At 34.6% G+C, this 14,908-nt stretch overlaps 1 protein-coding gene across 46 annotated transcripts in view; it reads left to right on the top strand.

Moving 5' to 3' along the window:
* Positions 1-14,908, top strand: part of TRDN (triadin) — a 233,932-nt gene that overhangs the window by 195,721 nt on the left and 23,303 nt on the right. For 45 of the 46 annotated variants that reach the window (XM_087882735.1, XM_087882727.1, XM_087882730.1 and 42 more), the window contains 6 exons: positions 3,358-3,396; positions 7,321-7,371; positions 7,626-7,673; positions 9,142-9,192; positions 13,215-13,253; positions 14,236-14,286. In XM_087882735.1, coding sequence (XP_087738861.1) covers positions 3,358-3,396; positions 7,321-7,371; positions 7,626-7,673; positions 9,142-9,192; positions 13,215-13,253; positions 14,236-14,286 — 279 coding nt within the window. The remainder of the gene's footprint in view (positions 1-3,357; positions 3,397-7,320; positions 7,372-7,625; positions 7,674-9,141; positions 9,193-13,214; positions 13,254-14,235; positions 14,287-14,908) is intronic. The other variant, XM_087882726.1, reaches the window with a different exon arrangement.

Here is a 14,908-nt window from a genome sequence, read left to right as displayed (position 1 = left end):
TTGCTTAATAACCACATGGTTTGCTTGACAACCATGGCAAAAAAGATCATAAAGTTGGGACTGACTTACTTAATAATCACTTTGCTTAACAATGGAAATTCTGGTTCCAATTGTGGTCATAAGTTGAGGACAATCTGTACTGTGGGGCAAAGGTAGTGGACTTCAGGATGTTTCCATTTAAATGGCCGAATCAGCATACAGGTTTAATATAGAAAAAGGTATAGAATTGATATAAAGGAAAGCACTAGATAAAGTGAAGATTTAAATAATTTAAATAAATTTCAACATCAGGCATTGTTTCTTTGGATGCTGGAGCACGGTTTCTTCTTTTTCCTTCTGGGCACAGTTAATTTTGCATCCTATAGTTTTGTTGCCATTAGTATTTAGTTACCAATTTAAATAATCATATCTTTAGAAAGTCCTAGGTAAAATTCAGTTGCTGGACTTTTCTATGGAAAATCTGTGCTCCTTAGTTTTTGATAATGCTACAAATGCCCTTAAGCAATGAATGTTGGGATATAGATCTCCAAACAAACTTAAGTAAGATGTCACACTCCAATATTTATCATTTGTTTCCAAAAGGATTTGTTTCAGCCTCCTATTTAATCATCCAGTTTTGAAATTTCATAAGGTTAGACCTCAGCAGTCCTTTTTGAATGTTTTAAAAGTACTCCTATGTACCTTCAGTTATGTTCATGTGGAGATGAAGCAATAAAAACTCTAACCCATATGATACTATATTGTTCCCTGTATAAGGACTCTAGCTTTATCATATCTTGAAGAAATTTCAAGGTAGGGCATGTGATTTCTCTTTAATTTCTTTTGGACAGGGACTAGAAAATAACTCTCCATTATACTGATATATATAGATATATAGAAAGATGTAATGCTTCTATTATGAGATATTTTGTTTGTATCTGGCCTTGGGGCTATAATAAATTTGATTGGATTTGATATAAATATATAAAGTTAATATTAAAATTAATTCTATATAAAGCTAATATTTATTCCAAATAACACAAACTAAATGACACAGAAACCTAAATATATGAGATAATTTAAAAAAAAAATAGTTTCAACATCTTTGATGAACTTACTCATGACACGATTGTAATTTGCATTAAGTATTTTCTTATCTTTAAAAAAGTGTTACTTCAAATATTTATGGAATGATAATGACAAACTCAGAGGGGATCAAATTGTTAAAGTTTTTAGATTTTAAATATAGAAGAAAAATGTGATATTGTAGTATCTCTTGTGAAAATGGCCTTAGTAATTACACCATTAGCTTCATACGTAAATATGTAGGCAAACATATATTTGCCCGGGTCCAAAGTCAGATGACCCTTTAGATGTTTAAGCTGAAAACTTAGAAATTATTAATGTTTTCTTTTACTCCTAAGTACTTAAAGCAGTGTTTCTCAAGCTTGGCAGCTTTCAGATGTGCAGACTTCAACTTCCAGCATTTTGATTGGGGAAAACACACATCTCAAAACTGCCAAGGCTTGAGAAACACTGATTTAAGAGATACTTGAATAGTAGTTGAATAGCTAGGGACATTGTGGCTCAGTGGCTAAGACACTGAACTTGTTGATCAAAAGGTCGGCAGTTCAGCGGTTCGAATCCCTAGTGCCGCGTAACAGGGTGAGCTCCTGTTACTTGTCCCAGCTTCTGCCAAACTAGCAGTTCGAAAGCATGTAAAAAATGCAAGTAGAAAAATAGGGACTTTGGTGGGAAGATAACAGCATTCTGGGGGCCTTTGGCATTTAGTCATGCCAGCCACGTGACCATGGAGATGTCTTCGGACAGCGCTGTCTCTTTGGCTTTGAAACGGAGATGAGCACCGCACCCTAGAGTTGGGAATGACTAGCACAAATGAGGACCCAGATTGTTGGGGGCAATATGCTGAATCTGCAAACTCCTTAGAGAGGAATGTAAAGCACCGTGAAGTGGTATATACTGTGAGTCTAACTGCTATTGCTTTTCCAGGCTGTACAATGTGATATTTATATCACACGGCTCGAGGAATACAGTGTCTCAAATTGTCAGCTGAAATTGTTTTTGGACGCAAGATACTTATAAGCAAATACTCCCTCAATTCAAAAGTGATTTCTGAGAAACATACAAGTATTTTTCTAGGCAGAGATACTGAATTGGTATGTCATTGCCCTTTGTATCGGGGATATTTGTTCAACTTCCTAGTCTATTTGAGAATTTGAAATGCCTGCTTATCTTCTATGGAAGTATTGATCTGGTCCAACAACTACTTACTTTTCTGAGATAGGTCTTAATGAGATGCTGCCACTTGTAATACAGTAGGTAGAAGATATCAGCTCCAGTATTAATCCCAAAAGTTCCAGAGGTAGCATCTGAAGTCTTGTTCATGCCATTAAAGAATGAATGGCCATAAAGTTCATGTTTCTGATTGCAACAGGGGATTTTAATTTTTTTCATTAGCTTGGAATTCCTTTTTAGACTGTCCATGGTAGAGACAATAAAAAGGCATGGATCTGGGCATTGCTCACACATGGATCTCCTCCTCATAAAGACAGAGAAGAAATCCATCTGTAAACATTTCTAATTTACACCTTTAGGCCAGTAGGTAAATTTACTGCAATTGCCCTTCCTTTCTCCCATTTCTGCAAATTTTGTTACCATGAGGGATCCTAGGTACTCTCTGAGCTTGGTTGTTTTTATTACCCAAACTAGGTTCCATCATCAGGGCTAGTAAGGAATGGGGTTTGCTCTTAGTTTATATTCTAGTGGCTACATATACGGTACATATACAAATATTCTTCTGTATTAATTTTGCAATCATTTGCTAATTTAGAATATTGTAAAGAGATGTAGGTACATGAGTAAAGTACTTGTAAGTTGTGAATATTAGAGAAAAATATTGACTGGAATATGTACATTGGGGAAAAGCAAAGAATATGCATACAGAAATTCATTCTGATCTTTTAAAATGTAAATAATTGCAAAAGGTATTTTAATTACAATTTCATCTTTCCTTGGTCTTCTTCCTTCTACATTTGTCTACAAGCATTCTTGGGAAACATGAGTAACATCCTCAAGCCTGAACTCATAGTTTCAAATACATCTTGTAGCTGGCTCTTCTTTAATTAAAATCTCAGGAAAACACTAATAACAGAAACAAAATAATAGGAGAACAGATTTTGGCTGCTTTCCATTTCAAGAGATGTGTCCTTGGATAATGTTAACAATTTAATCTGATTAATTTTACCTCTTGATTTCAATAAATGTATTTCTTCATACAGTTTCCTATTAATCATATAGTCTTAGCTACTATATGAGGAAATAAGGGATTTATTATTTTTCTCATTTCTTCTTCTGCAGATAAATCAGACTCCAAAGAATCTAGTAAAGTGTGTCACAGTATGTATATATTTTGTGGATATGATAAATTATCTGACAGTTTATCCATGAATAATATTTTTCTTTGTTTTCATTATTTTAAAGTATTATAAGATCATTTCAAGTCTTCATTAAGAGTAAAAGTAATTCATTTTTCTTTTCTTTATTTAAAAAAATAGTCCACTATGCTTCCCAAGTAGACAGTTAAAGAAACAAGAAATGATGGATGTGGGCACAATTAATCATACTTTAGATTGCACGATGTCAATATTATTGTATTTTACTGTTCTATTATTTTGAGCTCAGATATCATTTCCACAGCATAGCAGTGACTGCACATTTCTTTGTATGGCAGAAAATATTAGTCCTGGCCACAGTTTTATTAATGTGTCAATATATTTATTATTTGTAGGCATCTATTTTATATTAGTGGTGATGTACTTTTAGTTTTCTGGATTAAAAAGTAATTTTTCCATTTCAATTATAAAAATATGATCACATATACACTTAAAATTTGGAAATGCATAAATAATACTGCAAAAGAGCATTATTAATTACAATTATTTTATAGCTTTCAGCATGTAGTAATATTAATTATAATACCGGATCACAAAGCAAATATATCCAAAACCCAGATAACATTAGAGCTTTTGGAAAATGTAAGTTTTATAAAGGAGTTTTCCATGTAGCCTTATAAATTCACACATGGATGAGCTGCAAATAATGTAACAATAATTTTCTATATTGTAAGCACCTATGTTGTATTACCCTTCTTCTTTCCATCCTGCAATATTCATCTCAGGCAATTAACACTTAGACTATTATGATGTAAAACCAGAATTTAAAATATTTGTATGCTTCCTTTAAGGGATATATCTTCTCAAGATGATTCCTCAACTTAATATAATTGTAATATTTGCAAAATAAAGCTGCCAGGTTATAATATAATATAAATTTTCAACCATCTATAATTTGTATGTGCATGAAAATTAACACAACTCTGGTATGTATTTTGTAGAACACATGAAGGAAAAAGAAACAAATTATGTTTCTTTTAAATTCTTTAAAAAGTGAAGACTATAAATAAACAGCTGAAGGCTGCTTGAAACTTGAAATTAAAATATAAGTATGATAAAACTGCCAAATTCTTGCTGCTTTTGATTATATACAAACAATTAAGCTGGAATAAATATGTGTCTGGTCTTGAAATATTTAACTGCAAGGCTAATATTGAATATTACATGAATGCAGCCAGCAGGGGAAAAAAGCATATGTGAAATGAGACTGAAACGCCTTCAGGGGTTCATAAAAACAAAGGATAAAATCATTTACACATATCTATTAAATACCCAATCTTCTCCTTTTCTTTCTCATTTAAATACAAAGTCCTTAGGGAACAATCCTGTGACATCTGGCTGGGTATTGTCAAAGGCTTTCCTTTGCATTGTACTTATCTTGCTTTCCTATGCATTGTAAATGTGTAAGATCCATTAAGTACCATAAAGCTTACTTAGCAATCAGTGTTGTCAGAATTTCAGCCTTAACTGGAAGTCAGCATCTAAGAATACAACAGGGTAAATATGAATAGGATTTGGCTATTGAAACTCTACATACTATTGCCAGGATGATGATTTTATGCCCCCAATACACAGTATGGCTTTGAGAAGATGGATGTTGACATAAAAAAGAGACTACAGACATAATACACTTACTGCAGCGATTCACTTAACAAATGTGGCAAGAAAAATTGTAAAGTGAGAAAAAAACTCAACTAATGTCTCGCTTAGCCACAGAAATTTTGAGCTCAATTGTAGACGTAAATTGAGGACTGTAGTAAAATGCGAGCAAGAGATTTTGGAATTTGTATGCAATGTGCGCACAAATGAAAGAGAAGCTAAACAGATTCACTGAAGAAAGCAAAGCAAAAGAATAATTTTAACTGCAAACTATGGCATAGACGGGACACATTTATAGGCGAGACAATGAAAGAAGATTCTGCAACATTCAGTAGAGGTAGTTCTTGAATTATAACTGGTTGCTTAATGACTGTTCAAAGTTATGCCGGACCTCTCCAGACTATTTATAACCTGATTTGAAATTACGATGGTTGCTGCACACACACACACACACACAGAGTCATATGGTTTAATTTTGGGCACTTGGCAATCCACTTCGCCCTATAACCATTTACAGTGTCCCGTGGTCAACCAACCATGATTTGTAATGTTTTTTCCTGGTTTCTGGCATTTATTTCTAGTTTCTGGCAAAAAGTGCCTGTTGGGGAAAATGGATTTTTTTAACGAATGTGGTGTTCACTTATCAACTGCTGCAAAAAATGTGGTCATGTGATGCCTCAACTTACAGTCTCAAGGACTTACAACCATAATTATGGGCTCAGTTAGGGTCATAAGTCAAGGACTACCTGTAGAGGAGTGTAAATAGAATTTAATATCCCCGTGGCATCTGAGAGTCCCTTATACTTCACAAAGGTGATCCTGGTCTCAGCTAGTTATAGCAGCTTTCCTGAACAGGCCTATAATAAAGCTCCTCTCAAGGTAGCTTATATCTAGCTACCTTATACCTCTTGCAGTTACTCATACTTCTAATAAATCACATTAGCTGTTCATCTTTTCTTGCCTAAAAGTTATCAATGGCAGCTCACTCATCACCTTCTCACTACTAGGTGGCTGGCCTTGGCAAAGTAGTTTTGAAATAAAAATGTAACACTCTTGCCTGAGGATTATGAGGAGCAAACTAATGGAGAAAGTGAAAGGAAGAGACTTACTTACTTTTCGAAATCTAAGTTCTTACTTTGCTCTGCCATGCACAGGGATTACAAATAGAGAAGCTATTTTATACAAGAAAGAAAGAGAGCACAAATCCTCCTTGGTATTACAACAAATTTTTTTTTGGCAACAGCAATACATCTATATTGTTGTTTTGTGGTTTGAGATTGTTTCTTATATTTTAATCTCATTCGTATTTTGCTATTAGCCACTCAAAATTCTTTTAGAGTAGGAGTAGATTATAATGGCTGCTAAATAAATGAAATCTTAAATACAGCAGTTGAAAGTTAGTATGAAAGCTGACTAGTTAAATAAAAGAATTTATGATCTGACAAAGTATAACCCATCCTCGTATATTCATATATCTAGACATTGTCAGGCAAGTAGGAAATTATTTAAGTATCTAGTAACCATGGAGACTTGTCTTAGCAAATAGGTTCCACAACTCATTGCTTGGTGTTATACTTTTCCATGGCTTTTAAAAGTCTTGCAATTAAAATGCCACATCGAGTCAGGCAAATTATAATTGAATGCAATTAGGATTGCTGCAAGCTACAGTCTTCTTTCATTCCAGTTGAGTGAGATACAAGATCTGAAATGACCGGGGGGGAGGGGAGGGGAGGGTGCTTTCAAGATATCATTCCCCATTTATTTCTGTCCATCTATTTCTGCCCCCTCTACTTCTGTCAAAGCATTGCTAATCCTGGAATCTGAAAGGTCAAAGTGCAACACCATCCATTATTGACATTCAGTGTGATTGGTCACCTGTTGTTTCTATAATAGCAAAAATCTGTAGAGAATCAAGCCATAAGGTTGGGATCACTTTGATACTTACACATAGATGCATCTAATGTTCTTTATGAACAGAATACATTTCAGTCAAAGGAAAAATGCTGTGGTCATGGAAAGAGTCGCATAAATGCAGTTCTTTTTCTGTGAACACAAGCTATGGCCAATCCCTGTGTTGCTGACACCCTACTTGAAAAAAGTTAGATTCCACTCATGATTTTAACTATTGATACTTAATACTGCTAATACTGAAAAGAATTTGCTATATATCCAACTCAAAATTCAGCTAAAATATCATTTGATGCAGCTTCAGTTTGGAATTATTAATTGCTAGATGTGACTAATGTTTCCTCACTGTCCTTTTACACAGAACTTGAGAAAGAAAAATTAATGAAGACCCCAGAAACCCAGAAGAAAAGGGGTAAAGAAATATATTTATAAAGTTTTAAGTTTATTTTCAGACTGCAAAAATAGTGCAGAAATTCTTTTCAAGCCCATAGAGTTAGCAAAGAGAGTGGAAAAACTTGTGGAAGGAAATAATAATGATTTGTTTACCTATATATAATCTTGTTACATTAAATGGAGGTTTAAAAGCACCCAGAAATCGGGGGGGGGAGTGGTTGTAAAAGAAAAAAATGCAAAACAAAAGGAATGAATGAATGAATGTTTTCATAGATATCTCAAAAGAAAAAGTAAAGCCTCCTATTGCTGTCAAAAGAAAAGGTAAATATCATTTCTAAGATCTGATTCTTTTATTTAACTAGGGCCATTTTAAGATTTCAGGAATGTTTTTATTGTTGTTGCTAAACTGATTTAAGATAGTTATATGAGAAACATTACATATAATATTATAGGATTGGGTTCAATATTGCCAGTGAAGAAATGAAGGTCCTTAATTTATCATTGTCCTCTTTTTTGGTCTTAACTTTAGTTCACTTTCAACTAATGGCTCTTCCACATCTAGTTCCCCATTTTAGTTCAATCTTGGTTTCACATTATAACAGCTGCAGAACTAAAAGTCTTGGTTCACTCCATGGGAAGATGTTGTAAGGCCATAATTCATGCTAAAGGCTACCCAACTAAGTATTAACTGACGTGATAATTTTTGTATATCTCATTTTTTTCTATGGTGATAATTTTTCTATATCTCATTTTTTCTACCTGTTTCACTTTTCTTCTTTATACTGTAACTGCTATTCTAATAGCAAATCCTTCATAAAAGTTAGTGCATTACATTCTTGATTAAATTATCTTTCCATTGATATATAATTTTATGGTACTACTCCCCCCCAAAAAGTGGTGTTATTAGCTAGTTTTAGAAAATACACTTTTCCCCAAAAGGTTTCCACAATTTTGGCCACTACTATATATTAGACAACCCTTTGCCCCAATAGGTCATTGTTTCAGATATATATATATATTTACCTAAATAGAGGAACAGAATGACCACTGGTAGGCAAAAAAGCAGTGGGAGCAGGAGCAACTTTCAACTTCCTGCCAGCTTCCCCATTGAGTTTTCTTGTGGGAAGCTGGCAGGGAGCATTAAAAATCTTCCTTCCTTCCCTTCAGGAAGTAAGCGACTTTAAGTGTAGCACCAGCCTGGCAGCGGAAGTAGTCATAACTTTTCCAAATTTTATTCCCTGGGGAATGACGGGTCCTGGATTTGGGACACATTTTGTATGTTTGCTCATTTCAGGTATCTGTTCAAAACCTGTTGTCCTATGATGTACTGTTTTGCCAGTTAACAGTTATATAAAGAAGACTTAGTAGTATATAGATACTGGATTTCATTTTCACAATTCAAAAGCATAGCAGTAAAATCATAGAATCTTTTTAAATGGGCTAAATTATACTTCTAACAGTTGTAATGAACTGTGATTTTATGATAAAGAGAATATCCAGCCTTTTTAATGCTAAATATCTGCAAAGCTATGAACTTTGACAATAATAATCTTCCAGTAGGTCTACAATGAAAAAGGGATAGACATTCATAATATGATACTGCTTTATTCATCTTAACTTTCTGGTTTCCTTAATTCCAGATTCAGCACACATTGCTAACCCTTGTGTTACAATTGCAAAAATATTGTGATTATAGCTTTTAAAATGGGGACTGATGCATTTGTACTTAAGGCAAGGAAAGTCATGCTTAAAATTTCACTTTGCAAGCTAAGAAAATTGTATTTTTCAGAGGCAGCAAAATCAAATGATGCAAAGCTTCCCATTGCCGAGAAAAAGAAAGGTAAGTATATTATTATATTAATCAAAGTATCAAATTCTTGCATTTGCTTTCCTTCTCTTCAAATGAAAGGAGACTTTCCCCCTCGGAAATTTTTTAAATAACTGGTGAAGAAATGCAAACAAGATTTTGTTCACAGTTTATGATTATGATACCACCTAAATTTACCTAATCCAATCTCAGGAGAGTGTATCAGAGGCTGGGCTAAAGATCATGTCAAAGTAAACTCATGTTTTGCACTCTCTGAAGCTCTACTGAAAATTGGATCTGGGTGGAAAATAGCTAGTTTCTTCTATGCAGTGTTTGTATAAGTTTGGGGGCACCATGGCCAATGAAAATTCCTCTAGTCAGCTGAGAAAGGGAATTAGTGAAATTAATGAATGAAATATGGATGAGTGAAATTAACCTGTATCTGTATCTGTATATAAGGTCATTTGTATCTATTGTTCCAAATATCAGAGAAACAAGCTCTCATGCCTATGATTATATGTTCAATTTATGTAGTGTCTGTTATTTGGGGGAAAGGGAGAGATGGCTGAGCCACAAATGTTAAGCAAATCAATCATGTAATATGTGTCCAATTTTTTGCTATTGTTTAGTGCTGCAGGTAAGGTTGGATCAGTGATTCAATTAAACTGTCTATTATTTTATATGCTGCACATTACATAATACAAATTGATCACTCTTTAGAGCAAAGAGGCCCTTGATTCTTAGTGTGCATGTCAGGACATTGATGTTTTGTCAAAAAAAGTGTAACTGCTATGTCTAAATTGGTTGCAAGTGTCCATACAGCTTGAGGGTTTGCTAGTCTTCCCATTCTTTTTTTTTTCTCATAATGGTAAGTGGCATGACACATAGCTTCTATGACAGAAGGTTTGAGAAAAGTCACAACAAAATCCTCCAACAACCTCAGTCTAGTAAATCACATTTTCGTTTATAATTACTCTATTGAACAATAACAAAATTTCATTTTGGCATTCCTATTGAGAATCAATGTTTTTCATGATTTGAGTGGCATATCTCTTTTGCATTCAGGATCATCAGTATGATGCATAGGACATCACAGCATGCATCCCTTTAAAATGTTAAATTTTCTCTGCAAGTTGACCACTTAATTACCTGTGGAGATCACAGAATAAATAAAAAGAATAAAAAGGTGTATTTTAGTTTAATAAAAATTATTAACTAGCAAAATCAGTGGGGAAGCCAGCAGGAAGTCCGATTCACATTGCTTTTTTGGCCCACCCATGGTAATTCCGTTTTTTGGTTTTAGGTAAGGAAATATCTCTGAAATTATGGCCCAATGGATCACAGGTTGTCTAGTTTTTGTTTATAGTTAGTACAATATGACAGGAGAGGAGGAAGATGGGTTTTTTTTTCCTATCTCTGTTGCTGGGCCTGGATGTGGAAACTATCTAGGCCAAAGACATGGAAGCCCATTGTTGCATAAAGATTAACTAGCAGTAACACTCTCTTGCCAATGATTTTGCCTGACACCCTACTTCTGCTTTTATTTTTTGCCTCAGAAGAAGAAGATAAGAAAGCCCTGTCTTGCCAATCCTGGTTTTATTGCTTTCAGCAAGTAATATTTGTTAGTTATTGGGAGGATTCTTTGTCAATGGAAAGTAGGCTAAAATTATTATATTTCATTTTTAATGTATGGCAGTGTCCCCACAATAAAAAATGACAATAAGGGTTCTCTTTTCTCCTCTCCTCTCCTCTCCTCTCCTCTCCTCTCCTCTCCTCTCCTCTCCTCTCCTCTCCTCTCCTCTCTTCTCTTCTCTTCTCTTCTCCTCTCCTCCCCCTCCCCATCTCATCTCATCTCACCTCATCTCATTATCATCTTGCAAGAGAACTATCTCTAGAAAATTAGCATAAACATTTCAAGCGTCTAAAGTTCAAAATAAGTTATAGTCAATACATAACTAAGCTTCCCAAATTCTCCAGTCCTAAATCTGGAGATAGACAAGAATATAAGAGAGCCAAGTTTCCATGGAAGAGAAGTTCACTCAGTTCTGTTCTGATGAATAGATTTTTCTAGCTACTCAACAGTCCTATGCTTGCTTTTTAAAAAATGTTTTCTGGAGGATTGGGGTACTGTCCAGAAAAATACAGGAGATAGTGCTGGGTTTCACAGATAGAACTTGGCAAACATTTTCTTCTTTGAGGGGTCCTTGGTGCTCTCTGAGCTTGGTTGAACTCAGAGTCAAGCTCAGAGCTTGAAGCAAGCTCAGAGACCCCTCATTTCAACTCTGAATTACAAATATTTTTCTTTATTTTTTCTTTCTTTCACTGCCTCACCAAGAACATCTATGGGGTAGTGTTACCTACTTGAGTGGTGGCCATCTGAGCCTGCTATGGATTATTTTTTTCATTATCCTTCTCTATCCCTTTCCAGATACCACTACTGAGTATTGGTCCATGATAGAAATAAGTGGGTGTTCTGAAATGTTTCAGTTCAACTATTGCCATTTCCCAATAATGTACTTAGGAGCACATGCTTGACTGATATCTCTTCAGAAACACAATAAGCTATTTCTGGTTGGAGGTGAAAAGGCACAGATAGTCTACTCAATTGTATGGCAACATTCCTTTTTGTTTATTTGTTTTTCCCATCTGTGGTCTTTTCATAAGAGCTGTGGGACCAATTTCCTTATGTCTTCTAGCAACTATTTCTTTTTTTACCTCTATTGTCTGCAAAAAGTGAGGCAAGTGTGCATTTAAAAAAACTCATTTTTTTTTTCAATCCAAATTTTATCTGTTTTTAATAAGAGAAATGTCCATGAGGTTGAGGCCATTCACAAAATATTGTATTGCTGTTTCAGCCGTTTAAATGTTCTTTCTTGCACAGCTATGAATCCTAATGGCATCTTTGCAATTGATAGCATGGTGGATAAAACGTATCATGCTTCCTAAATTTCCATATGTTAAATAGCACTGTTTGATATTCTCATTCATGCTGACTTGCATGCTGCAGCTGCCAAGCACACCAGGCAATCTTTTCCAATTATGCTTCCTTATTTAGATACCCACTTGACCTGAAGCAAAACCAAATAATGGGACATGGGATGAAAGAGGCAGTGAAATAAGGAATAAAGATCAAGAGAAGCTGAGATATCGAACAAATGCCCCCACCCAAAGACTATAGTATCCCTGCAGTTCAGCTGTGAAGCAGACTGATAGTGCAATCATATACATACCTGCTCTGTGTTATGGGTCTGTGGTCCATGTGAGCTGGATCTTTGACAGTGGAGGATTTTAGCTAGTGTAATAATGGTCATAAGTAGAGCCTAGTCTCCCTACACTAGAAAGCTAAGCTGTTGCATGGAGATGTTCTCTTTGCTTCTTTACTAAGACAGCTAAGGAAGAAATGGGTTGTGCATTGGTTTATATACATGTCTGAGTGTCATCTTGAACATGTAGACTAGACTGGACAAGAAATGTGGCCAGATGAGCTAATTCTACTTGTAAGGTTACATTAATAAATCATGCAAGTCTGAAAGTACAAATCTCTCATGGTCTCTTTTTACAGTCTGATAAGTTGGGGAGAATCCTTTCTGAGTTTATTTTTCTGACCATTATGCATCTGAGAGCTCTATCAATTCTTACCTGATCTTTCCCTAGGCAGCACTTCATAGTTCCCCCAAGGTCATTCCCACATACCATTACATCAAGCAAGGCTAGCGAGTCTGTATATTATTTATTCTATTGAAACTTAATATGATCTTACCAGATGGTGATGTTTAAAAAAAGAAAGAAATGAGCAGGAATGGGGAGGAAATATGGACATGTGAGTTCATTCTTTTAATCTTTTTTCAATGGGTTATTAGTTCAATTTTCAGTCTGTTTTATAGTTTTAAATAATCTTCAAGCTATTAGAAATAATGTAAAAGTGTTTATTTTTCCCTTGAGACTGTTCTACAGTACAGTATAGCAAAGATAAGGAATACATTCAAAATTTAGATGAGCTGACAATTTTGACTTTAAAAAGAAACTATTGAGGTTTTTTTCCCCTTTTTCTTTAGAAACTGACGTTAAAAAAGGAGAAAGTCCAGCTAAAACAGGTAACTAACTGATTCTAAATAACTTGGCTTAGCAGTGTCTGCTACAGATTTTCTTAATTCTTAGGACACTTGTATAATGCTCAACCTGAGAAACAAAATTTCAGGTGTCAAAGTCGCTAATTTTTAATTATTCTTTCATTTGTATTAATAACAACTATGTGCTATGTTCTCTTAGCATTAATAGGAGACTTTTAAAGTTCTCATTAATAGTTGATTAAAAGTACAATTGTCTAAAATCCCTCTTTGTTTAATAATTCTGTAATTGTCTAAAACTCTGTAGTAAGTAATGAGGTTTACTATATTCAATCTGTACCATAAAAGTTGTGATACCATAAGGTCAAATCAGAAATATTTTGACAAAAATATTGTATATTTTTAAAATTTTCCACTACTTGTAACTTTTTTTTAAACCCTGTACAATCAGCCAATGCGGTGTACAAACTGGTCATACAAATGTTACCATTTCTCTTATTTTATGAAAGCAGAATTGTTTTACCTATACAAACTGCTGAAGATAGTAATTGGTAAAGAAATGTTTATTGGTCCCTTGCAAGGGTGGGTTCTACTTACCTTTACTACCGGTTCGCAATGGTAGTAAAGAAGTTTCTACGCATGCACAGATTGCTTCTGATGACGTTAGGATCAGTGGGCGGAGCCTCCAGCTGGTTTTACTACCGGTTCTATAGAACTGGTCCGAACCGGAGGCAACCCACCACTGGTCCCTTGGCTGTTACACTTATTGTGTTATAAAATCTTTCTTTGCTATATATATGTATTTAATAAATTAATAAGTAGCTCTTCCAATCAAATGGCTTTGGGTCAAAGAGAAATTACAGTATTACACTTTTGGAGAGCGCATAGTTGGAAAAGACTGTTATAATAAATAGATATCTGGTTTACAGCTTAAACTGATTGATAGGTAGGTAGATTTCAAAGAAAGCAATTGTTATTTCTTATATCTGATTTATAATTTTTTTTTTAGCCTCCAGCATGATAAAACAAACCAAGAACATTTCTCATCCTGCCATTACAGGTATGATTTTGTCTCTTGAGGTTTCTTTTTAAACATTGATTTGCTATTTTTCATTTTTAATTCATTATTAGTGACCTAGAATTGCAGTAGCAAGATAGCTAGCCATATAAATAGGATAGAGATATGGTAGAGATAGAAAGGTATGTATGTATGTATGTATGTATGTATGTATGTAGGTAGGTAGGTAGGTAGGTAGGTAGGTAGGTAGATAAATGGATGGATGGATGGATTGATGGATGGATGGATGGATGGACGGACAGTTATACTGACTTTTATATTTATACATATCTGCTATGTTAGCAGAATAGACACTGTAAAGAAGATAAGAATTGTGTACTGCATATGGGAAATCCCCCAGGGCTTTCTAGAACAGTTTGTGTGCAAACTATCTATTTCTCTATTGAGTACTATAGAGGCATCCACGGGATTCAGTACTTTCATCAAAAAGACAAAAAGAGGGTTGTACCATACAATGCAAGATCTGCTCCTTTGATACATGCATACAATGTCACAACCATAGCATACAAAAGCATAAAACTTGTTGTTATGTCAGAACAGAGCTCACATCTCTAGCTATATTATGGTGACAGGAATGAAAGGAAGTGCTTGGTTGGGGGGAGAC

Source organism: Pantherophis guttatus, chromosome 1 (assembly GCF_059756535.1).
Source record: "Pantherophis guttatus breed Tessera chromosome 1, ASM5975653v1, whole genome shotgun sequence".
Lineage (NCBI taxonomy): Eukaryota > Metazoa > Chordata > Lepidosauria > Squamata > Colubridae > Pantherophis > Pantherophis guttatus.
This window is presented reverse-complemented; position numbering and strand designations above follow the sequence as displayed.